Raw genomic sequence first — 25,706 nt, 5'->3', positions numbered from 1 at the left:
TGGCCAAAAAAAGTCAAAAGTCATGTATATTCACAGGTACAGTTATTTTCCATTAGACATGTTAATTTTACAGGCTTTTTTGTAATTGTATTGATATTTCATCTATTTATAAAAGTAACAGGAAAACTCTGTAGAATGACAGATTGTTTTTTACAGTGTACATTAGACCACAATATTATGGTTCATGTATTGTGCACTACCATGCTTTGAAATCCGGTTTTAGACCTTGCTGCGGCTTCTTTTCTCTCTGTTAACCGTTGACAATTGTGAGTGCTGCTTTAAGAGTATAGCAGGGTGTGTCCACACAGCTTTGTTACCTGCTCAGGCAACCCAATATCACGTGGTCTCAGCCTCTCCCTGGATCACTGCCAGGCTCCCTTTCACTACAGCCTCACCAAAGCTTGAGTGGTTAATACTCAGACTGCTAAACTATAGATTTATGCCTTTTCTATAAAAGCACTGACATATTGTGAGGTAAGTGAACTGCTAAGTGTTTTGTTTTTTACAGAATATAAAATATTTTGTAAGGCTTTAAATTATCACTGGAAATTTCTTCTTCTTTCCTGGCAGACTGAGCACGGTTTAGTTCATTCCTGCCTGAGGTGTTCAGCTTCTATTCCTGGCTGTAGCCTTTTTAAAAAGCAGCAGTTGGCTGATATCGCTGTTTTTACATCAACCTTGAACAAACCTACAATATTTTTAAGTTATGGAGCGTCTGAAGTTAGTCTTGCAGTACTTCCAGTCCAATTCCGAGTCCATCTCCAATGGAATTTGTATCATCCTGGCCCTGGTTAGTGTCAAGCTTTACACCAGCTTCGACTTTAACTGCCCGTGCCTCCCTCAGTACAACAAACTTTACTCTCTGGGAGTGATGATAGTCCCGCCTATTATACTGTTCTTCCTGGGAATCCTTGTCAACCGGCATACAGGTGTCATGATGGACGAGTGGATGAGACCCATTGGGAACAGGTCCAAAAATCCTGCTGTTGTCAAGTAAGTCAAGAATTTGCTATCTAACAGAAGTACACAGACAGGCTGTTGTTGCTATTATATGTAACTGCACAGTAAATGAAATGAAATGAAAGCTCAGTGAAATCTGTAGTGTGCTGCATCACCTCTTCTTTTGATAGATCTAGGGTGCAGGCAGAGCAGTTTATCAACTTTTTTTTTTTTTTTTACTATGGAATCATGCAGACTGTAGTTTTCCATTCTCTATATTGTATTTATTTCAGCATAATTGTAACCTTGTAGATGCAAGTCCCAAACCCAGATCCTTTTGTATTACACATCAGTGAAATGCTACACTGTTCACATCTTTTCCTATTTTGTTCTGCAGGTACTTGTTCTCAGCCATGATCCAGAGAGCCCTGCTGGCACCAATGGTGTGGATCCTGGTCACTTTGCTAGATGGAAAGATCTTTATCTGTGCTTTCAGTGTGAGTGTAGACCCTACACTCTTCTCAGGTAAATGATGCTAAACTATCCTTTCTGTTGTATAACATCTTTTTAGTCTCACAACAGTTTTGGATTATATAAATTTGTTTCGACAGGTATGCCTAATAACACAGGTCTGGATGTCCTCAAGATCATGGCCAAAGTACCCTGTAAGGAGGACGTTATCTTCAGGAATAGTTCTTTCCGTAAAGCGGTTTCTCGTTATGTTCGCTGCCATTCACAGGTAAGTTCTCAGCAACATAAACAGTCCCTTCTCCCTGAGGCACAACGGAATTATTATTTGGCAATGAACATTTGCTATTATTTAAAACCGACCTCCTATTAGTCTGTGAAGGATTTCACAGAAAGATGGATTGATCTGACCGAGTGTCAACCACTAAAGCAATTAGAATCTCAACTATTTAAATAAGAAATGTATTATTTACTTCAAAAAATTACAAACCCAGGGTGTCTATTATCGCTGAAAAAGGAGGCCTTTAACAATAAGATACTGTAAAAGCTTGATTTATTGCATCAGTGGTGAGAATATTAGACCTGTAACAAATAACACACATCTACAACACTCACATCACATTAGCTCTGACATGAGCCCTGTCAGCAGTGGGGTGTTATTAGAAAGCTTAGTGTGTTATCCGACAGCAAGAAGGGCTTGGATTTGAACCTGAATAACCCAGCCAGAGCCCTTCTATGTTAAGCGCCTGCGTGGGTTCTTCCCGGGTCACCAAAGACATGTTTGTTGAGTTAACTGGCAATTCTAAATTGGCCATTAGTGTGAAAGACTGCTTATTTCATTGTGCTAGCTGTGCAAGGGAACGGCAACCTCTCAGGGTGTCCAGGAACAGTCAACTAAAATATATACAGGAAATTGTCAATTCAATTCAATTTTATTTATACAGCGCCAAATCACAAAAACAGGTTCCTCAAGGTGCTTTTTATTGTAAGGTAGACCCTACAATAATACATACGGAGAAAAACCCAACAATCATATGACCCCCTTTGAGCAGTCTGTCATATTTGGTGACAGTGGGAAGGAAAAACTCCCTTTTAACAGGAAGAAACCTCCAACAGAACCTGGCTCAGGGAGGGGCGAGGCCATCTGCTGCGACCGGTTGGGGAGAGAGAAGGAAGACAGGAAATAGCTCAGACAATGTTAAAAGCTTATGAAAACATAGTGAACGCAGTGAACTCATTATTTAGACATCCCAGTCTGAGCAAAAATGTGCACCTAAAGTTTTAATGTTTGTTTTGTAATATCTACTCTGAACTTAAATCTAACAACAAAAACAGATAATAAAAACTTACACTGATAATGAAATGAATTACTAAACTAAAGCTACAATAACCGGTAATCCAGAAACAATTTGCAAAATTAATGAAAAACAAAGTTAAAAAAAATCAAATGAAAAATACAAAACAATAGAATTTTGTTTTTAATGCTTTTTCAACAGCAGCATTAAGAATGAGAGCTGGAAAAGCTGCAGAGCTTATTCTGTGCAAACAAATAACAGTCCTTTCAGGAAACTTATTCTTTGATTTACCAACACTACCTTTGTAACAGTCTTTAAAAGACACGTTTCCTCCAAAAACCTCTGAATTTTCAAACTAAAAAACACCTTCACAACATTTTTGCACAAAGCAAACACTCATCTACCAATAAGTGAAAAATTAGGGGAACCCAACTGATTAATAAAGTTTTATCTAATCTGATCTAAATTAAACATTAAAGGACAACATTAAAGCACCTGCACTCGCTCTTTGTGGCCTTGTCACAGTCACTGCTCTGCTTACTGACAGTTTTCTTCGCTTTGGATGATTTGCTTTCTTATCCTGTCTAGGCGATTGGTTGGTCCATCCTCTTGTTCCTGATTGTACTGGGAGCACTGGGACGCCTCATCAAGCCCTGTTTTGATGACCACGCCACCTTCCTGCAGACACGCTACTGGAGCAACTATCTTGATGTGGAGCAGAAGCTCTTCGACGAGACCTGTGTCCTACATGCCCGAGACTTCGCCCGAAAGTGTGTGGTGCAGTTCTTTGAGGACGTCAGGGAGGACTCTCTACGTCTTCCACACCCGGTCTTCTTCAGCAAATTCAGAGAGGAGTGGGATGATGAAGAAGAAGAACAGCTTCATGGGATAACAAAACAGGAGCAAGTGGACCAGCTGCTAAACAAGTGGTATTACAGTAAACCTGAACTGGATGTGTCTAGGATTGCATACAGGCCCAGACCATGTGTTACCTGGGAGAACCATGAAGGGAAGACATTATACTCTGATGTGTAGAACACAGTCTATAGCATATATGAACTAACTAAGCTGCACATTTTAGCTGTAGGGTTCCCCTTTTCAGCAATGTGCTTATGATGTCCTCATGTCCACTTAATTTGAGAGCCTTCCGCAACATCACCAACACCATCTTCAATTCAGCAGAGGATTCTGACAAAGGTTTCAAAACCGGAAGACTGGATCATAACATTTCAGTCAGTGATGGGTATATATATGCAGAGATTTAATGACTATTTCTGCTAAAAGATGGTAATTTCTTTCAGAATCTGATCTTTGTCATTTCATCCACTGACTTCTGCTCAGTGACCTTAATCCTAGATGCTGTGACAGGACCTGGAGACTTATCAACTAAAGTTCTGGCAATCAGTCACTTGACAATTTTCAACAGATGCTCATATTAAACCGTTTCAAATAATGACGCAAAAGTGTGTAAATATGTGTGAGGGAATTGGATAAGGCCTGAAAGAGCAGATAGTGTTATATTAGATCAGCTGCAAACGCTCTCTTGAGTTGTTTCTGTATGAAGGTTGTTTCACTGCTGGGTTACCAATGACACTCTGAGCATTGGAAATGGTCTAGCAGCAGTTAGTCAGTTAGGGACTTGACTTATAGTGGCAAAGCTTATAGTTAGGGCTGCAAAATTGTCTAATATGAATTCTGCTCATACTAGGGAGCATTCAGAAGTTTGTTTGTTTGTTTCCCCATCAGCCTCGTTATAAGCAATGACATTGTTTCCAAGGTTCTTGGTCCCGTTTGCCTTATCTGGTCTACTGACTATTTGGTAAGATTCGTCTAACAGCTGCCATCATGTTGGCTAACAAAGCAGCATTCAGTTCTATTCAGTCCCCACAACTGATTCATTTACACACCAACCTGTAAAAAATGGCTGTTTCAGAGGAAGATTAAAAACAGGCAGTATGCAAAAGAGAAAGAACACATAAAGAATGCACCACTACTATAGTGGCGTTAAGGAATAAAGCTAAAAACAGCTAAATTAAAATTTGTCTCTTTCAAGAGTCAACAAAGTGGAAAAATTATGGTGTGATGTATTATTTTTACCTTTGACCACTGACTATTTAGTGTTTGTTAGTAATAACTAACAAAACCACAAAAATGTTTGTTTCCAAGTCAAGTCCAGGATCAAATGGACGAATCTGTTATAATAACTTGATGTTTTTTATTTGGAAAAGAGTGAGAAAATGGTTTGTCTTTATATGAAAACATGTTGCAAGAGTCATTTGAATTTGTTGGGTGTTGGCTGACAAGCTTTGCATAGAAAACATGGAGCTCACCCACAGATTGATTAAAAGATGCAAATAGACACTTGGCAGCAAACAAGCACTAAAAAAGACCTCTTTTTCAATTTATTTTATTGAGTTTCCTCATATAGTTGCATTAATATGTTTTTCAATGTGTATGGGTATGTATATGAGTTTTGTATTGCAAAACTAAAGGCAGTTACCACTAACGTTGCACAAGCTCCCATTAATGACATTACTGGTTGTCTTTGTTTTGCAGCCACAAATTTCACTCTGATCAAAAAGGTTTCCAGGAGCAGCTGGAAGCTAAAAGTTAAAAAGTTAAAAAGCACAAGTAAAGAAGATCAGTGTGTCTGTTCAAACGTCTATTCAGATTCTCTCTTTTGTGAAGTTTTCACATTTTACAACTCAAAAACCAGTCTTATTTTTTATCATCTATCATCCACCTGGACCTTACACAGAATTTCTGTCTAATTTCTCAGACTTTTTATCTGATTTAGTGCTCAGCTCAGATAAAAACTAATGATTGTGGGTGAGTTTAACATCCATGTAGATGCTAAAAATGACATTTAATCTGTTATTAGACTCAATTGGTTTATCTCAAAAAGTAAAAGAACCCACCCACCACTTTAATCACACTCTAGATCTTGTTTTAGCATATGGCATAGAAACTGAGCATTTGGCAGTGTTTCCCTAAAACCTTCTCCTGTCTGATCATTTCCTGATAGCATTTACATTTACAATAATTGATTACACAGCAGTGGGGAGTAGACTTCATCACAGTAGATGTCTTTCTGAAAGTGCTGTAACTAAGTTTAAGAATATAATCCACCCACTGCTAGCATCTTCAATGCCCTGTACCAACACAGAGCAGAGCAGCTAACTGAACGCTACTCCAACAGAGGTCAGTTATCTTGTTAATAATTTTACCTCCTCGCTACATACGACTCTGGATACTGTAGCTCTGGTGAAATCCAAGGGCTCAAACCAGAAGTACCTGACTCCATGGTTCACTCAAAAAAATAATTCATTGGATGAACTTAATTTTATCTTGCCACCTATATTCCATCTAAACAAATCATGTTATATTAATCCATATTGATTGTGTTGTTTCAACACTAAATATGTTTGTAAGTGTAACATAATTTAAACATTAACATTCAGTTAATTTGATTTTTATTCAGTTAACATGTTTGTACCAAGTTAGTCTAATTAAATTAAACACCTTGGCACATCAAAAGTGAGTCTTGTTACATGAACTAGTAAAATATTTGTTTGTTACACCAATGTTAATCTTGTTGAATGAACAAATGTAATTTATGTCTGTAGTACTTACACCAATCATGTTTCAGTTAGTGTTTGTATTGCTTATGTAAACATTACTTTTAATTAAATTAATGAAACATAATACATAAATGATAACTTGCAAAACCATCTCTTTTATTTTGCTTGAACATTCTCAAAACAGTTGGCAGGATCCCAGTTCAGCCTAGCTTTCTCCCCTTTAACCATCTCATACTAAGACCACAGAACTTCCAGATCAAGACATGCTGACTGAAACAAAAAAATACAATAAAATAACCCTAACAATAAAAATGAAATAAGTCTGTTGAATAGTTTGCAGACAAAAAAATATTATCCCCAAAGCAACTTTCGTAAAATGTAGTAAAATATGCATTGCAAACAACAATATGAATTTTAACACAATTTAAAGCTCAGACATAACATTCAACATTACTATAACATTACAACATTACTATGTTGCTTGCATACATTAGTACTCCATTTAATCAGGCTGTATCCATTAATAGTGACTTTATGCTATTTAACGTGTGGAGAAAACATTCAATTTTGAGTATAACTGCTCCACTCAAACAATTTGCGAAAACCAGTGTGCATTTGCCTTTGTTACAATTGCCCATCTGGCAATCAGCGTGAATATGCTGATATATTTACTAAATTCTATGTCTCTGGTTTCACACCTCAGAAATTTGACATGAAACAAAACAAGGACCAATTGCAATATCTTTTATTCACACCTGGTGTCACATTTTACCATTTCATATATCGAAATTACCCATAACTCCTGCAGCAAATTACATAACACAGAACATCTTGTGAATGTAACTCACCGTATATTCCTTCACAAGTTTCTCATGGTCTTCATTCAGGTAGACACACAAGGACTTCAGGATGCATGCTCGCCTTGTATGTATTGTGTCATCCTAAGAAAAAAAGGGAATCCATAATGACAATATTTAGCTTTTAGGCAGCAGTTTGAAAAAGGAATACTTGGTTTGGAAGAGTCCAAAAGGCCACATGGTAAATAGACTGGTTTTTATATAGCGTTTTTCTACTCGGAGCACTCAAAGCTGCCTTTATACAACAATTCATTCACCCAATCACTTTTTATAAACTGTTTAAATAGCCTGTATTTATATAGCGCTTTACTTAGTCCCTAAGGACCCCAAAGTGCTTTAGACATTCAGTCATCCACCCATTCACACACTAATGGTGGTAAGCTACATTGTAGCCACAGCCACCCTGGGGCGCACTGACAGAGTCGAGGCTGTCGAACACTGGCGCCACCGGGTTTAGTGCTTACTGTCTAACATTCATACACATTCACACTCCGATGAATGCATCGGTGAGCAACTTGGGGTTAGTATCTTGCCCAAGGATATTTGGCATGCAGACTGGAGGAGCTTGGGACCAAACCGCCAACCTTCTGGTTAGTAGCTGACCTGCTCTACCACCTGAGCTACAGCCACCTCGAAACATCTGTCTAAACCAAATCAGACACAAAATGAGGCAACTAAACACTAATGTTTTTTTGTTTTTTTTTTCATTTTGATCAAAATTAACCATACGATTTTATTAATTACTTATTAATATAAGACTGATGCTTATATAATTTGTATAAAATATGAAAATCTCTTAGGACTTTTGCCTACCATATGTATAGATATCTTTGCTCATAAAATTGCCAGATTATGGGCATAAAAAGTTCTTAAGCACAGATCTAACCCACCTTGGAGATGGCCACCATGATGTGTTTCATTTTTCTGCCAGCCACCCCACCTTTGCCTCGAAAGAGCTCCATCATGCGTGGAGTGTACAAGTCTAGCTCATAAAAGAATCTAGATAGCAGCGGTACTGTCGATATGCGCAGGAATTCCTTGTCAATCTGAAAAACATGAACAATGCACTTACAATATGCACCAGAGGAAGGACATGCCAGGAATTATTAGCTGTTTTATCACTATGTTATGTCAATATTAGTGAAGCAAGAAATAACTGGTCAACCATAAACACACTCTTGCGACATAAAGCTAGACATATAGGACATGCACCTCTTTCTCGGTGAACAGAGCTGGCCATCTGCTTTTAAAATCTGCAATGAAGGGCTGTCCTTGAATAACTTCTTGCCTTCTGTACGAAAAAGTCTTCTGCATTTTCATTGTCACTATATTGTCATTGTTTCTCTTCTGAACCTCTGAAAGCAGTGCAATTCTCTCTTTTTCCAGGCTGTCAGTAGTTTCTCCTTTTGGATACTGTGGACAGTAATTGACTTCTGCTCTTCTAGGCTTTTTCACATTCAATGCTGCCTGACTTTTGTCTTGGGCCTTGTTCTTTGGTGAATTTACCAACACCTCAGCACAGCCTAGGCCTCTCAGTTTGGTCCGGACATTGGCCATTTTATACTTGAGGCTAATTTTCCAACCATAACAGCCATTGAAGGATCCCTGCTCCCTCAGACAAGGATGCTGTTTGACAAGGGCTTCTGCAACTTCATTCAGGTCATTGTCAGTTGGATAGACTTTAAATTTTATTATTTCTTCAGCCAGCCTTTCTAAAAGGTGGGATTTCAGTTTTGGTGAGGGGGTCAAATGAGTTCCACCAGCAATGAACTCAGCATTGGCCTTTTCAAGTTGCAGTTCAGCCTCATACCTGAAACGAGGGACTGTAAAGACACTTGGCCACACTGACAGTCTTGTAGACGGTGATGAACCTGACGATGAAACGGGCCTTGTATTGTCTGTGTCTGCTGAAGAGCTTGAAAAGGAATGTGTTGGACTTCGCACTGGTTGACACGTCACTCCCTCATCTTCTGTAAAACTTTGCAACTGCACACTATCCAAGTATACAACCTTTAAAGTTGCTTTATCATTCATTTCAGAGATCGCAGTCAGATTTACGAACTCATTTCCGAAATCAGGATCTTGATATTGAAGACGAAAATCCTGTTGCACTCCAAAATTTGTCTTTACTTCCTGACACAATTCCTCAATGGAGTCTGATATCCCAGCTGGTAAAATTAGTTTCCTGGCATCATCTTCTCCGAGAATGATCCTCAGTCTTATGGGCTGGGCCATCATGTTGACCTGGACAAATATAAAATATTTAAAAAATAAATAAAGATGTACTTATTGACTATTGTGCGAGTGTGTGTAACAAATCCCAATGTCAACGATAATTTGATGATGTCACCATGGCCTCTAGGATTTTTTTTACTGGAGAAGGAAAAGTGAATAGTGCATTTTCCAGATTTGTCTTGCATTCTTCTAATTAATGACAATTCTTGCATAAGATGCTTAAAAGAAATCTACTCTCAATAAATTAAGTAGCAATTGGTCTGCAAAGTATGATGTATTATTTACTGTGCCAGGTGATATAGGGGGAAAATACTTACAAACATCACTCCTGTTTACCCTGCAAGTTAGTGTGTCTCTTCAGAGTAACCAGACGCAGGCCTCCCACTGAATAGGCAGCTAACGGGTAGTCATCGAGTAGTTCCCCATGCTCAATCAGAGACACCTCTCTCACATGTGACATGTCAAGTTCAAAAGCTCTGAAGTGCTCTACCAAGCAGAGAACTTTTTTACAAAAAAGTATATTCTGCCATGCAAAATAAAAATCTGCAGAATTTCTGCAAACTCTGGCAAACCAAATAATTGCCCATGAACAACTATCATTCCTGTGCTGTAGTTCATGCCATTGTATGACACGCTTTTTGTAATATGGACATCAGTTTCATCTGGTAATCTTTGCTTTATAGCTACTGCGATATCACTTTTCAGAACATCAACTGGTACTGATGAGCCAACATTTACCATTAAAGGTGTCTTATGGTCAGAAGAGTGCAAGTCAGAGGCAATCACGAGCTGATGTTTTTTGGCAAGTGTAACAGGTATGTTCTTAAAACAGTTTGTATGGCGAGCAATTTGTTTTTAAAAAAAACTATGTTTCGCCTCAAATCTCATTGTCCATTTGTGGACAAGAGGCCCAAAATGCGGAATCAGAGACCTGATGGACCCAGGTATGGTGAGGACGTCCTTTACGCACTGCTCTGCTCTCCACAGCAAATAGAGAAGGGAGACTCTTACTTCAAACGCTAGATTGACAGCTGCCATTTTAATAACATACCATCTGGCACTACTTCCTTCCAGATCTCTTCTTCATACGCGTGAAAATTGCATATCTTAAAGCTCGACCAGTTCACGCTGGACACGCTTCGAGGTGCAAATGTGCACACAATCAGCTAGGGGCGACTATCGCGTTCGGTGTGAACGCACCGTTAGTCAGCCTTAATGCAGAGCACCAGAGAAACTATAACTCGAACAATTATCCACCTAAATCATTCTGAATTCAAAAACTAAGTGAATATATTACAAAAAAAGAAAATGCACATGCAATTATTGTGACAGATTTTATCTTACTCCTTGTTATTAACTCCCCTAAACGCTGGTTTAGTTGAATTAAACCTTTCATCAATCCAGTTAATGCGGTTGCCCGCCACTAAACTTCACTGACAAAAACAGGAATTTTAGATAGAGCATCATAAAACACTCATAAAAATCACCAAAACCATGTCGGTCAGTCTTACCACTGCTACCAACAATCACCAACTCTGGTTAAGCAGAAAGTAACCCGTCATTCACGGAGCGAAGACATAACGGCTCTACGCGGCTTTCCCGCTCTTCAAAGTTAGCTAACTCCAGAGAAAAAAAACAGTCCTAACCATGCAGATAACCATGAAACACACCTCATTCAAAGTTGACAGAAACCAAAAAAACGAACTTACCAAAGTAACCTCATCAGTTTTTGCTCTGTTGCAACAATTAGCGACTCCGGTTAAGTTTTTAAAAAAATCAAAAAGTTACATTTGAAAAATGTTTGGCTCTACACACTCCCTGCTATATATAAAACTCCTAAGTCACCACACTACACAGGTAAAAAAATTTAACTACTAGTATTTATCTCTCACACCACTAACCTAAATAAATATATCAAGAAATATGTGAATTACTTACCTCACTATCAGGTATGCCAAAGAAGTAACTCCACGCGCGCTCGTTAACTTCTCAACGGACCTTTCCGCATCCGGTGGGCGTGGAGCATGCGCAATACATGACACTATCAGACCCATTGGTTTGATGGACCTCATTCTCATTGGATTGCCATGAACGAATTTAACTCATCGAGGTTTTCTTTGATTTATATTCAACAAAAAAGAATGAATCATTTAATGAGCATTAAAATGATTTCTTCATGTAATGTAAACATATTACTACTTTGTTAATCAAACACATGCCCTAGTTGATTTTTTTGAGTGTATAATTCTCAAACACGTAGCCTAAAGCAAATGAGGAAATGGCGTGTCACAGATTTAAAAGATCATCATTTACCCTGGAGAAATAGTTTGTTGCTTTATAATATTCTTTTATGTATTTAAAAGAATCATTCTTTTTAGCATGACATTCTGGCACGAATGCTTTAGTGTCTGTGTTACATACTTAGGCTTGGGCTTAGCTTTAACACATCTTCAGAACTGGCAGTCTATGTTGTGAGCTCCCTCACTGCAATACTTAACTCTCCTATTGCCTTACCCTGCTGTGTGACTATTTTAATTAGTGTGTGTCAAAGGAAAAAACCTTAGAGAAGCAAGAAACACAAACTCAATTTATGGCATGTACATGGGCGAGGCTTACTGCGTGGCAAGACACAGGCAAGTCGCGCAGAGCCTCAGTCCGTTCTTTATTTTATAGCAGAGAATAGATTACACAGCATCTCTAGGTGGAGCATACGTAATAGAAAAACATCTCTAGATATGGTTATCGCATGAGTGGCCGTTATCCATAAGACAAGAGGAACTAGTATCTTTTGTCATATCAGCTTCAGGTTGGAACTGTCTCTGCCTGAGAGTGTGTTACTTTGTAACTTCCTCACGCATGCTTCTGTTCCTTAATCTGTAGGTTGCAGGCACATCATGTTCTCACAAGAAATTATACTTAAGCAAAATAAAAGTTATCAAAGTAAGTAAATGTAAAAATCTCTTAACAGTGTGAATGCCTGAAAAGCATTCACAGTATTGTTCTTCTAATTAGTGTGAATGCTTGTAAAAGCATTCACAGTATTGTTGTTCTAATCTTTATTAGTGTGAATGCTAAAGCATTCACAGTATTGATGTTGTAATGTTTATTATTAGTGTGAATGCTTGTAAAAGCATTCACAGTATTGTTGTTGTAATCTTTATTATTGTGTGGATGCACTAAGAGGGCATCCACACAATTGTTTTCCTGTTTCTCTTTATTGTGTGGATGCTGGAGGCATCCACACTATTGAGTTCCTGTTTCTCTTTAAATTTTATTCTTCAAGTTGCTCCCCCGTTTTTCGGCACTTAACTACTCCCTCAATTTTCAGCCGATTTTCTCCGTTCAAACTCTAAACTGTTCTGCTCTTTCTGCTAATTCCAGCTATGACTTTTGGTGTTTATTACTATTATACTTTTTAAAATATTACACTTTTTCCCTTTAATTTGTCCCATTGAAATGAATCGAAAACTTCCCCAATTCTGCTAAAACTTGCTTGTTTTTGAAACGTAACTACTTCCTCATACTTTCACCCAGAAACTCCATTCAAACTTTAAAATGTTCTCAGATTATTGGGCTATTCCTGTGTGATTCAGCTTTTTCAGATCTTCTACCGTTTTAATTTTATACCTCTTTAAGTTTTCAGTTGCAAAATTGTGATTTTTCAGAAAATACATGCGTTGCTATGGTTGCAATTAACTCAGAGTGTGTGCTGGTCTGTTCTGAATTTTCTCTTCATGTCCGAACAACTTCTTGCTACTCGCTCAATTTCCACTGAACCCCCACAAATTATACATCAAAACGTAGGTATTTTTGCTGGCTATCAGACAATGTCACTAACTTTATTGTGAGATTTACCATTTTTTCGCAATTTGCCTCGGAGTGACAAGGTCTGACAACTCCCCATTCAAAGTCTATGGGGAGGTTTTGAAATTCAGAGCTGAAATTCTGTAACAGGAGGCATTTTCAAATCGCCATATCTCCTTAATAAAGCAAAGTTAGGACATGAGGCTTGTGCCAATATATCTTCAGACACTGCTGACACTCACAGTGGAAGCAGTTTTTACAATTATCTTACCGTTGAGCAATGAATTACGTCTGTTTGAGGGGTGGAAATCTGTCCTCCTCTCAGTTTTCAAACTCCGAAAATGAAGCCGTTTCTTCTCTCGTCATATCTCCGCGACGGAGGTACAAAGAGCAATGGAAATCACAGGCAAAGTACACCAAAGTCCGCTGATTCACCCAGTACAAGAATTATGCCGCTAGCCCTCCTAGTTTTTGAGTTACACGACGTTTTGTAACTCCAAAAAACGGCGTTTTTCGCCTCTCACCACGATCTAATTCTGACTCCTCAAGTCTCTGTGTTTTAGACGCGCGCCCCCTTTCCAGGTGGCGCAATCAGTAATGACATGGGTCTGCAGCTCAAAGGTCGTGGGTTCAATCCCACCTTGGTCCACATGTTTTTTTTCCCTACAAATGAGTAGTGCAAAAACATACTATGTCTGCAACATCACAGTATATCTGTTATGTTATAGTATTACTACTAAGTCACAGTATTTCTGCCAATTCGTAGTATTCGTACTAAATCATACTACTCATGCGAAATCATAGTATTCAAATCAAAATATAGTATTTGTACCAAAGCACTGTATTTGTACGAAGTATAGTATTTCTGCCAAATCATAGAATTACTGCAATTTCATAGTAATTTTGAAGAATCCCTTTTGTTATAGTATTACTTCTAAGTCATAGTATTTCTGCTTTGTCATAGTATTTGTACTGAAACATAGTATTTCTGCCAAATCATAGTATTACTGCTATTTCATAGTATTTGAGTGAAATTACAGTGTTTCTGCAAAAACATTGGTTGGTATTGGTTTTAGTTACCTTTAGCGTATGTGCTAGTTAGCGATAGCTATGGCAGCCCAGTTATTTGATTGTTTTGGGCTTGTTCCTGCTTTGTTTGTGCTTTAAATTGAGCTCTATAATATCCTATACCGAACTGGAGATTGTTATTCATGCTTTTATCTCTTCACGACTGGACTATTGCAATTCCCTGTTTACTTGTCTAAACAAAGGTTCTTTGGAGCGCCTGCAGATCGTTCAGAATGCTGCAGAAAGACTTTTGACGAAAGCTTCAAAATATTCACATATAACACCGTTGCTTATGCAGTTACATTGGCTTCCCGTCGAATTTAGAGTCCATTTTAAGATTTTGGTTTTAACTTTTAAGGCTCTTCAACAACAAGCACCATCATATATTATTGAGCTTTTACAGCCCTATGCCCCTAGTAGGTCTCTGAGGTCGAGTAGTCAGGGCCTACTTGTCATTCCGTATACGAGACTGAAAACTAGGGGTGATAGAGCTTTTGCTACTGTGGCCGCCAGACTGTGGAATTCCCTTCCTCAGGACTTACGATCCGCTGATTCATTGATTACTTTTAAAAAACAGCTGAAAACACATCTTTTTAAAATTGCTTTTTGCTAACTTTGTTTGTATCTTGTCTTTTTAATCTGCTATATCTTGTAAAGCACTTTGTGATTTCTATCTAGAAATGTGCTATATAAATAAAATTTTACTTACTTACGTTACTTTGTTCCCCCTGCAAATTTATGTGAATTTGTACACTGTAATATCGCTGTATTACGTAATGGCTAAGTAAGAGGCTGACTGTTACTAAGTGCATCAGTGTACATAGGTCATCTCTTGTGTTGGAGTGCCCTCTTGTGGCGCCTTTTGGGTAGTGCCTTAGTAAACGTGAACACTGCAAAGAAATGGTATCAGACTGGTTTGTAGTGGAGGAATTTGTTGCCAGTTTCTTTCATCTTTAATCCGTATTCATGTTGTAATGTAGTAACTTTTGTGGCACAAATACCACAATATGGCAGAAATACTATGTTTTGGCACAAATACTTTGATTTGGTATACTTTACCTTCTTCACCCCTTTTCAGCAAAATTGTCATTTTTTTCACCCCATTTTAGCAGTTTTTCCTAATATGGACCTCAGATTCTTCTTAACGCTCCATGGCAGAAATACAGACAAGTACACAGCCTGATGAAGCAGACAGAGGCAGTACCTCTGATTGGTGAATTTGAGCAGATCCAGGTTGTTCTGCCTCTTTTCAGCAGAAATTCTGCTCACTCACCTCTTTTCAGCGCAACGTTCTGCTTCTTTCCCTCTTTTCTGCAGAAATTCTGCTGATTTACTTCTTTTCTGCAAAATTTTCAGCCTTTTCACCTCTTATCAGCACAATTCTCAGCAGCTTCTGCTGATTTCAGCAGAATTGTCAGTCTGTCCACCTCTTATTTGTGAGAATGAGTTTGGGTCAGTCACATGAGCAACTGCCTTGAGCCCAGGAGGGCCAGGTTCGAATCCTGCTCAGGGCGATATTTTTTTTTTCACCACCATACAACTCTTTGCAACTTTTCATCTTTTTCAGCTTTTCAGCAGACAGCTTCAGCGTTAAGGCATCCACACAGCATTTTCGCAGGAAATGCAAATTTTTCTAGTTCTTTATTGTGTGGATGCCTTAAAAGGCATCCACACTATTGAGTTCCTGTTTCTCTTTATTCTTTATCTTTATTCTTCTAGTTGCTCCGTTTTTTGGCACTTAACTACTCCCTCAGTTTTCAGCCGATTTTCTCCGTTCAAACTCTAAACTGTTCTGCTCTTTCTGCTAATGACTGCTATGACTTTTGGTGTTTATTACTATTATACTTTTTAAAATATTACACTTTTTTCCTTTAATTTGTCCCATTGAAATGAATGGAAAACTTCCACAATTCTGCTAAAACTTGCTTGATTTTGAAACGTAACTACTTCCTCATACTTTCACCTAGAAACTCCATTCAAACTTTAAAATGTTCTCAGATTATTGGGCTATTCCTGTGTGATTCAGGTTTTTCAGAACTTCTACCGTTTTAATCTTATCTCTCTTTAAGTTTTCAGTTGCAGCTTTGTGATTTTTCAGAAGGGTTAGGGTTAGGGGTTAGGGGGTAATAGCCAGTAGTCGACCAGACCAAATGGAAATAACTCGAAAGGTAAGCGTCCTAGAGGGATGAAAGTGGTGTCTATGGGGGGGTATTGGGGTCCTCCAGACTCCCGGGTGAAGACCCCATGTCGATAGCACCAACGGTTCTGGAGTTGTCGCAAATCGGTCAAAAATTGACCAGACCAAAAGGTCAAAGTGGCAGATAGGAGTGTCCGATCGGGCTGATTCCACAACCACTGTACTCAGCATGCCCTGCCGGTTCGTTAGACACCCAACATGGCAGGGATCGGTGACCTAACATGTGACTGAACCTTTTTGGGTCAGGTGACCGATTGGTGCTGAGTGACGCATCTGCGGATGCGGAATCCAACCCCCAGTCCGAGGGTGTGAGACTCGTGGTTCTGGGACTTTCCTGAATGGAGATAAGGTGGGAAGACGGTCGGTCTGTGTGTCAGGTTCCGTCCGAAAGTCAAAGTCTGTGTTCCGAGTGTCGGCAGGCGAGTTTGTGGGGCCGATCAGACGAGGCGGGAGGGCGCTTGAGAGCGTTCTGTGCAAGTGTGTACATGCAAGTTTTGTGGTGTGTCAGCACACCTTCACGGACCTTAGGGTAAGTGAAAAGGCCATGTCAGGGTGTAAAATGTTGAAAACCCGAGTCCTATGGACCCTAGTGTGTGATACCCTAGTGTGTGGGACCCTAGTGTGTGGGACCCTGGTCCACCGACCTTAGGTTGAGTGAAAAGGACATGTCAGGGTGTAAAATGTTAAAAAATTAGTTTTAAAGACATTATAGTTATTGTCAAAAATTAAAATATATAGAGTAAAAAAAAACCTCTCATAATATGCATGTTAAACAGTATTCATCTATGTAAAAACATCAATGTAAATTCTTATTGTGAATAACCTTTTGGAAAAAGAAGTAAACTTCAAAACCTATTTCTACATTGTGAAACTCTGCCTATAAAAGGCCAACACTTCTCAGTTCACTCATTTTGGACCTAACATTCAGACAATCAACAGCTCTCTTCATTGGGGATTTGTCTTCTTTGGACCTTAAGGTAAGTTCAGTAATTTTTGGTTTGTGTGTGAGTGTGTGTGTGTGCACTTACCTGCTGTGTGTGTGTGTTTGTGTGTGCACTTACCTGCTGTGTGTGTGTGTGTGTGTTTGCACTTACCTGCTGTGTGTGTGTGCACTTACCTGCTGTGTGTGTGTGTGTTTGTGTGTGTGTGCACTTACCTGCTGTGTGTGTGTTACCTGATTTTATTGTGTGTACTTACCCAATTTTTTTCTTTTTACTTACCAGATTCCACCAGCCATGGAGCATGTTGCTAGGGAGAACATGGATGGTTTGGCCAGAGCATTTTTGAGTTCCTCCAGTGTTTCAGATTTCCTTACTGACCCAGAGATCCTCATTCCTCTGCAGGCTAGTACCGTTGACAATGCTTGTGAGCAACTAGATGTTGAGTTCGATTTTGATGTCATCGTAATCGAACTGAAATGGCTGGAAAGGTTGAAGCTGTTGTTTTCAAAGTTCAACCTTTCTCTCTACCGAATCCAACAACTTCGTAATTCTTGGCATTTAATCAAGAAACATTTGGATCTAACCAAGGTTTCCAGGGAAGGCCTCCAAGTGCTACACAAGGTTCGAGGCATCGATCTCATTGAGCTGGACGAAGGTTTTAAATTGCATGTTGTTGCAATTCCCAGATCTCTTGTTAGGGTGGACAAAGCCTGTCAGTCTGCGGGATATTTTCTCACAGAAACCATTGAACTCATCAATGGTATGATGGTCACCTTTGTGGAGAGTCTTAGAACCCTCCCAGTTGGAGATCTTGATCGACCCTTTGTACAGAAGCCAGTCCTGCACAACAAAGGGTACATGAATGTCCTACCTCAGGATCAAGAGTTCGTCCTTTGCACTATTGATCAGTCCAAGGATTTGTTGCTTGAACATCCGACATTGGATCTCCATTTTTTGGTTTACAAGTTTGGCCAAAAGTCATGTGAACCACTCACTTTATCCAAAATCACGGATTACCAGAACATCGTTCGGTGTTCTCTGCATGTGGCGTGCAATGTGATTCCAGATGACACCAACACCCAACTTTTTTGGTCTAGAGCTGGTATACAGTTGTTGGTTGGGCCAAGAGCAACACTTTTCACCGCCATTTCCATGCACGAGTGTGCAAACTTTCAGACAGAGCTGGATCAACATGAGCTGGATGTTTCTCCAGTTTTGGCTAAAATTGCCAGACTGCCGTTTGTTACTTTTTGGCAGTTTTACGTGGGCAGTCCTCACACCCACTATCAATCAACTTTCCGACACCCAGTAAGTGGGTTGATAGTGAATTGTGGGCTGAGCTACCCCAACTACCAGAAAGCTCTTCACACCCGTGCGGAGGATTACTACGTCCACATGCGGGACCTTGCCATCAAGTGCAAATGCTACTACCCCTTGCGCATTGAGATGGTCCAGGGGCTGGATGAAGAGGATTTAGGAGTACTGAAGGAACCCATTCGTGCTCACACTTTCTTCCGGATTCCTAACATCCAAAGGTTATTGGAGGACGTCCCAATGCTCGTACCTTTCCAATGGAAGGAGGAAGAGTTAAGCCTCCAGTCTGTCCTTTCGCAGTGTCTAACCCACATGGTTGAGGAGCTCTGGCAGCTGGGCCAACAGCACGAGGGCAAAGGTGGGTTCCTGCCCGTGTGGAGAGCCTTTCAGCTAGAAATAGCACTAGAAGAGGCATTCCATGGACACCCGTTGTCTAACGTTGACATTGTGTATTCCTCTGCCCTGGGCACAAGTTCTCGGCATGAATTCAGTGCCACACATGTCCGGGGCTTCATGGCGCTTGGCTCTGCAACTGGGCCAGCAATTGAGGACACACCTCCCCCTTTGTTACACTGGACCAAGGATCCCCTACAGGTTCTTCGAGTTCACAGTGTGTTTTCCCTCACATGTAACATGGCGTGTGAGCCTGCCATAGTTGGTCCCTCACTTGTCCTCCTTCTGCTGCAAGACATTTTTCGGCGAAATGAAGAGATCCCCGTCGCTGCACTCCAGGGAGCCAAGTGCCCTGAGAATTTGAAGGGACACGTCAGCCTCTCCGCATTGGTTGAGAACCTCGCCACAAGGCAGTCTTTTCCAACGCCTTTCACCTTCTCCAGGGCCAGGGTGCTCATTAAAGATTGTGGCAAAGATGTCCAAGAATGCCTGAAAGCCGGCTTTGTTGAAATGAAGATAAGGTGGTTCCCCGACTTGAAATTTAGGGATCTCCGGGCAACCCGTAAGGCAACCTGGAACTTCACTGACTTTGTTGAAGTCCACAACGATGACCAACAGCCTTCGGTGGAGGCACGGTCGTCAGCCGTGGTCGGAGATATTGCAATGGAGATGGAGCGACGTTCGCTGTGCTATGCCCGCAACCTTGAGAGATATAAGGAACACGGCATGCCATGGTTGGTGGATGTAGTGAAAAGGCTTCCTCGACAGACTGATCCCGAAACTCAGAAGAAGATACTCATCCTGGCCAGTTCAGTTGGCCTCCTGATGAACCGGGATTTCGTGTCTTTCGAGAAAATCAAGGATCTGCTACTGGAGCTGAAGAAATGTAAGATTCTCTCAACATCTCCATGTCAGCGTACGTTTGGATTCACCCTTTACAAACTGTACTACGACATCCCATATCATATGGTGATCCAGGCAGTGCATCCAAAGAAGAAGCCTCCAACACTGGAACTGGAGCCTGATCCTGTGGAACTTCCCGTCCTGCTGGAGGATGAAGAGCCTGAGGTCGTCAACACAAGCGCAGTGTTCATCCCTGCCAATGTCAGCAGACGTTGGTCAGAAATAGAGACAGGCTTTGTGAACACTGACCTTTCAGTCAGGGCAAAGAATTCATATGCACAGTATGTGCGTGATTGCAAGGCTGCAGGCTTGTCTGCCCGGTCTTACCGGGCATTTGTCCAGAAAAGACTGCAGTTGGTAAGGGGAAATCAAGTTTGGGAGCTCGGTCCCCGAAGGGGGCCGGGCTCCAATGCACAGTCCATACCTGCTCCCACTTCAGGTGTCCAGGACTCCCCCAGCATGACCAGAAAGAGGTTTAAAATAAAACCCTGTGGATGGGGTTAGAAAGGTGAGGGGAGGCAAGATAAGGAAAAGTAATGGGGGAAGAAAAACTGACTCCTCCCCCCTCTCTCGAGGGCAGAAGGAAATGCACGGTCCATCCCCCAGGTGACCCGTTGCTGCTGAAAGTTGGACCGCCCGGGACGACGCTGGCGTCTCCCACGGCGGACCACCGTCCACCCATCATCCTGAAATGCAGCCATCTGGCTGTATAATTTTTTTAGATATAGTGTATTATAGTTCACTATGATCTTGATTGTGTGTAATGTCGCCTTTGCTATATATGTAATAAAGAAAAAAACCTGTGTATTTATTAATGTAGTTATTTATTTATTTATGTATTTCTTATCGTTAAAATAAAATAAATGAAAAAAAAATGAAAAATTAAATTAAAGTAATTTAATTTTTAAAGTGTGCCGCCGCGACGTTTCGGCCCTGAAAAGGGCTTTCTTCAGGCTGTGGCACAAAAACAATGAAAACCGTAAGCTGTACTATGTCTATGTGTCAGAGATGTAGCTCTGTCAGTGTCTCAAGGCAAAATGCCCTCTCTCGCTGTAGCCGCTCCTTTTATACCCTCTGTTCAGTTCCAAATTCCATTCGCTTTTTCCAGTCAATTTTTCTTTCTATGTATTTTGCCCTTTCATTTTAATTCTAAAAAATACCATTTCCATGGATTATGATATTACCCTGTCGGTACTACATTATTATAGGCCCCCATATATTTATTTATCCTATGGGTTAGGGTTAGGGGAAGGGGACTGAGCCTGCCACCTCTGTGAGGCAGGAAATGCACGGGGTTAGGGGGTTAGGGGTTAGGGGAAATTAAAGTTTGGGAGTCCAGTTCCCAAAGGGGGCTGGGCTCCAATGCACGGGCCACACCTGTTCTCATCCCGGATGTCCAGGTCACCCACAGATCTGCTGACAGGGCGTGTCAGGTGAGGTCCTGTGGATGAGGCTCAAAATGGGAGGGGGGAGGGGGGAGAAGAAAGGAGAACAGAGAAGGTGTGGGGGTTCAATCCCAAATGAGGTCTTATGTGGGGTCCACTGAGGTTAAGATTAGGGTCCGTTTGGAGGGTGGGGGGAATAGGGTTAGGTATAAAGCACAGTTTGATTTAGTTAACTTTATTAAAGTTCTCATTGCACGGTCCTCGGGGTCGCTGGATCATCCAGATTTCTCCTTTAGGGTTAGGGTTAGGGGGTTAGGGGTTTGGAAGAGAGAACAGGGACCCAGCAGCCGCTGGACCCCTGTGGAGGCACGCTCACGTCGAATGAAGTGGGCAGATGCCCCCCGATCAAAAAATTGCCCATGTAGGGTGATATGTGGCCAACTGTGCATCGTTGGGCCGTCGCGACGTTTCGGCATGGCTGTGCCTTCTTCAGGCTGGCCCAACGTGTCTTTCTATGTGCCTTTCTCGGCTTTTATACTGTCCTTTTAGCTCCACCCACTCTTGGGTTTTCCATTTTCTATTTTTCCTTTTTCTCTCTGTATTTCTGTCTTCTTTTTCTACCTTTGACTTTTTTTCTTGACTTTACTGTGCTCTCTTTGTCTTTATCTGTTGTTCTTTATTCTTTATTCTGTCTCTTTCTGTTATTCTTTATTCTTTCTTATTTTTCTGTAAATGGCACCCCCTGCACTTTAGACATCCCGTCCTATTTTCTCTATTTTTCTTTTCTGGCACCCCCGTCTTATTTATCCTTTCCTTTTCTGCTTCTTTTCTGTGTTTCCATTATTTTTTAGGCTTTTTTAATTTTTTTAGGAGGGAGGGAGGGTTTTAGGGGTTAGGGTTAGGGTAGAGGGAGGGAGTGGTTAGGGTTAGGGCAGGGAGGGCGGGTAGGGGCATCCCCACTCCACCGGGACCTGGCCGGTAAGGGTTTGGAAGAGAGAACAGGGACCCAGCAGCCGCTGGACCCCTGTGGAGGCACGCTCACGTCGAATGAAGTGGGCAGATGCCCCCCGATCAAAAAATTGCCCATGTAGGGTGATATGTGGCCAACTGTGCATCGTTGGGCCGTCGCGACGTTTCGGCATGGCTGTGCCTTCTTCAGGCTGGCCCAACGTGTCTTTCTATGTGCCTTTCTCGGCTTTTATACTGTCCTTTTAGCTCCACCCACTCTTGGGTTTTCCATTTTCTATTTTCCTTTTTCTCTCTGTATTTCTGTCTTCTTTTTCTACCTTTGACTTTTTTTCTTGACTTTACTGTGCTCTCTTTGTCTTTATCTGTTGTTCTTTATTCTTTATTCTGTCTCTTTCTGTTATTCTTTATTCTTTCTTATTTTTCTGTAAATGGCACCCCCTGCACTTTAGACATCCCGTCCTATTTTCTCTATTTTTCTTTTCTGGCACCCCCGTCTTATTTATCCTTTCCTTTTCTGCTTCTTTTCTGTGTTTCCATTATTTTTAGGCTTTTTTAATTTTTTTAGGAGGGAGGGAGGGTTTTAGGGGTTAGGGTTAGGGTAGAGGGAGGGAGTGGTTAGGGTTAGGGCAGGGAGGGCGGGTAGGGGCATCCCCACTCCACCGGGACCTGGCCGGTAAGGGTTTGGAAGAGAGAACAGGGACCCAGCAGCCGCTGGACCCCTGTGGAGGCACGCTCACGTCGAATGAAGTGGGCAGATGCCCCCCGATCAAAAAATTGCCCATGTAGGGTGATATGTGGCCAACTGTGCATCGTTGGGCCGTCGCGACGTTTCGGCATGGCTGTGCCTTCTTCAGGCTGGCCCAACGTGTCTTTCTATGTGCCTTTCTCGGCTTTTATACTGTCCTTTTAGCTCCACCCACTCTTGGGTTTTCCATTTTCTATTTTTCCTTTTTCTCTCTGTATTTCTGTCTTCTTTTTCTACCTTTGACTTTTTTTCTTGACTTTACTGTGCTCTCTTTGTCTTTATCTGTTGTTCTTTATTCTTTATTCTGTCTCTTTCTGTTATTCTTTATTCTTTCTTATTTTTCTGTAAATGGCACCCCCTGCACTTTAGACATCCCGTCCTATTTTCTCTATTTTTCTTTTCTGGCACCCCCGTCTTATTTATCCTTTCCTTTTCTGCTTCTTTTCTGTGTTTCCATTATTTTTTAGGCTTTTTTAATTTTTTTAGGAGGGAGGGAGGGTTTTAGGGGTTAGGGTTAGGGTAGAGGGAGGGAGTGGTTAGGGTTAGGGCAGGGAGGGCGGGTAGGGGCATCCCCACTCCACCGGGACCTGGCCGGTAAGGGTTTGGAAGAGAGAACAGGGACCCAGCAGCCGCTGGACCCCTGTGGAGGCACGCTCACGTCGAATGAAGTGGGCAGATGCCCCCGATCAAAAAATTGCCCATGTAGGGTGATATGTGGCCAACTGTGCATCGTTGGGCCGTCGCGACGTTTCGGCATGGCTGTGCCTTCTTCAGGCTGGCCCAACGTGTCTTTCTATGTGCCTTTCTCGGCTTTTATACTGTCCTTTTAGCTCCACCCACTCTTGGGTTTTCCATTTTCTATTTTTCCTTTTTCTCTCTGTATTTCTGTCTTCTTTTTCTACCTTTGACTTTTTTTCTTGACTTTACTGTGCTCTCTTTGTCTTTATCTGTTGTTCTTTATTCTTTATTCTGTCTCTTTCTGTTATTCTTTATTCTTTCTTATTTTTCTGTAAATGGCACCCCTGCACTTTAGACATCCCGTCCTATTTCTCTATTTTTCTTTTCTGGCACCCCCGTCTTATTTATCCTTTCCTTTTCTGCTTCTTTTCTGTGTTTCCATTATTTTTTAGGCTTTTTTAATTTTTTTAGGAGGGAGGGAGGGTTTTAGGGGTTAGGGTTAGGGTAGAGGGAGGGAGTGGTTAGGGTTAGGGCAGGGAGGGCGGGTAGGGGCATCCCCACTCCACCGGGACCTGGCCGGTAAGGGTTTGGAAGAGAGAACAGGGACCCAGCAGCCGCTGGACCCCTGTGGAGGCACGCTCACGTCGAATGAAGTGGGCAGATGCCCCCCGATCAAAAAATTGCCCATGTAGGGTGATATGTGGCCAACTGTGCATCGTTGGGCCGTCGCGACGTTTCGGCATGGCTGTGCCTTCTTCAGGCTGGCCCAACGTGTCTTTCTATGTGCCTTTCTCGGCTTTTATACTGTCCTTTTAGCTCCACCCACTCTTGGGTTTTCCATTTTCTATTTTTCCTTTTTCTCTCTGTATTTCTGTCTTCTTTTTCTACCTTTGACTTTTTTTCTTGACTTTACTGTGCTCTCTTTGTCTTTATCTGTTGTTCTTTATTCTTTATTCTGTCTCTTTCTGTTATTCTTTATTCTTTCTTATTTTTCTGTAAATGGCACCCCCTGCACTTTAGACATCCCGTCCTATTTTCTCTATTTTTCTTTTCTGGCACCCCCGTCTTATTTATCCTTTCCTTTTCTGCTTCTTTTCTGTGTTTCCATTATTTTTTAGGCTTTTTTAATTTTTTTAGGAGGGAGGGAGGGTTTTAGGGGTTAGGGTTAGGGTAGAGGGAGGGAGTGGTTAGGGTTAGGGGGGTTAGGGTTAGGGATGGGTTAGGGAGAGGAAAAGTGTTCCGGTCCCTGAAGGGACGCGGAGGTGCACGGTCCTTCCCTTGGGCCCTCCCGCTACTCCACTGCCTGTTACGGCCAGCAGGCACTAAGCGCCGTCCCCGGTACCGTACAGGGATCCAATCCTGGTCATCCTCCAGGTGGACCATTTTTTTGTTTTTTGTTGTGTTGTTTTGTCTTGTCTGTGGTGAAGCCTTTGTTATCTAATAATAAAAAAATTGTGTGGATGATGCAGCCTTTGGTATTATAGTGTAATAAAATGTATTTGTTTGTTATTTATGAATGTAGGTATAAATGATAATGTATCTAATTAATAATGCCAAAAGGAGAAATAAAACAAAAAGAACGGAAAAATCGCTTTTTTTAATGAAAATAAAAAAATTAATTAATTTTTAATAAATGCAAATTAGGCCAATTGGTAGTGTGCCCGGGGCAACGTTTCGACCCAACAGGGTCTTCTTCAGGCCAGGGCACACGCTTTGCAAACTGAAAAACTGGCTGCTGTAAGCTATGAGGAGATGTTGCTCCTTCGGCTGTCAGGGCAAGAATGAGGGTGTTCAGCACTCCTCCCCTTATATAGCCTCTGATAAACTGAACTGAAAATGCAGTTTTCAATGAACTGATGTTTGGAGTTTTTTGCAGCCTTGCCTATAGTGATGAAAAAATACCGAAAATAGAAAATGTGCATATAATTGAGTAA

General features: G+C 41.2%; 2 protein-coding genes across 2 annotated transcripts; one reads left to right on the top strand and one right to left on the bottom strand.

Moving 5' to 3' along the window:
• Positions 1 to 5,354, top strand: calhm3 (calcium homeostasis modulator 3). Its single transcript, XM_003455003.5, has 5 exons — positions 1 to 474; positions 571 to 993; positions 1,337 to 1,464; positions 1,551 to 1,678; positions 3,291 to 5,354. Exons 2-5 carry the CDS (start codon positions 707 to 709, stop codon positions 3,735 to 3,737), a joined length of 990 nt encoding a protein of 329 aa, XP_003455051.1. The 5' UTR covers positions 1 to 474; positions 571 to 706; the 3' UTR covers positions 3,738 to 5,354.
• A 1,597-nt stretch (positions 5,355 to 6,951) lies between these two features.
• Positions 6,952 to 10,214, bottom strand: LOC109194291 (uncharacterized). Its single transcript, XM_019366265.2, has 4 exons — positions 9,693 to 10,214; positions 8,353 to 9,384; positions 8,031 to 8,186; positions 6,952 to 7,224 (listed from the first exon to the last, which is right to left on the bottom strand). The coding sequence occupies exons 1-4, from the start codon at positions 9,696 to 9,698 to the stop codon at positions 7,096 to 7,098; spliced, it is 1,323 nt and encodes a 440-aa protein (XP_019221810.1). The 5' UTR covers positions 9,699 to 10,214; the 3' UTR covers positions 6,952 to 7,095.
• Positions 10,215 to 25,706: the final 15,492 nt, after the last annotated feature.

This window comes from Oreochromis niloticus, linkage group LG13 (assembly GCF_001858045.2).
Source record: "Oreochromis niloticus isolate F11D_XX linkage group LG13, O_niloticus_UMD_NMBU, whole genome shotgun sequence".
NCBI lineage: Eukaryota > Metazoa > Chordata > Actinopteri > Cichliformes > Cichlidae > Oreochromis > Oreochromis niloticus.
The sequence above is the reverse complement of the archived record's forward strand: the minus strand, read 5'-3'. Positions and strand labels throughout refer to the sequence as shown.

Excerpts from the sequence above, each read along its gene's own strand:
- LOC109194291 (XM_019366265.2), bottom strand. Across the intron at positions 8,187-8,352 it reads CTCTGTTCACCGAGAAAGAG|ATTGACAAGGAATTCCTGCG; the intron begins GTGCATGTCCTA and ends CATGTTTTTCAG. Across the intron at positions 7,225-8,030 it reads TCATGGTGGCCATCTCCAAG|GATGACACAATACATACAAG; the intron begins GTGGGTTAGATC and ends TTTTTTTCTTAG.
- calhm3 (XM_003455003.5), top strand. The coding sequence starts at position 707 with ATGGAGCGTCTGAAGTTAGTCTTGCAGTACTTCCAGTCCAATTCCGAG. Across the intron at positions 994-1,336 it reads AAAAATCCTGCTGTTGTCAA|GTACTTGTTCTCAGCCATGA; the intron begins GTAAGTCAAGAA and ends TTTGTTCTGCAG. Across the intron at positions 1,679-3,290 it reads ATGTTCGCTGCCATTCACAG|GCGATTGGTTGGTCCATCCT; the intron begins GTAAGTTCTCAG and ends TATCCTGTCTAG.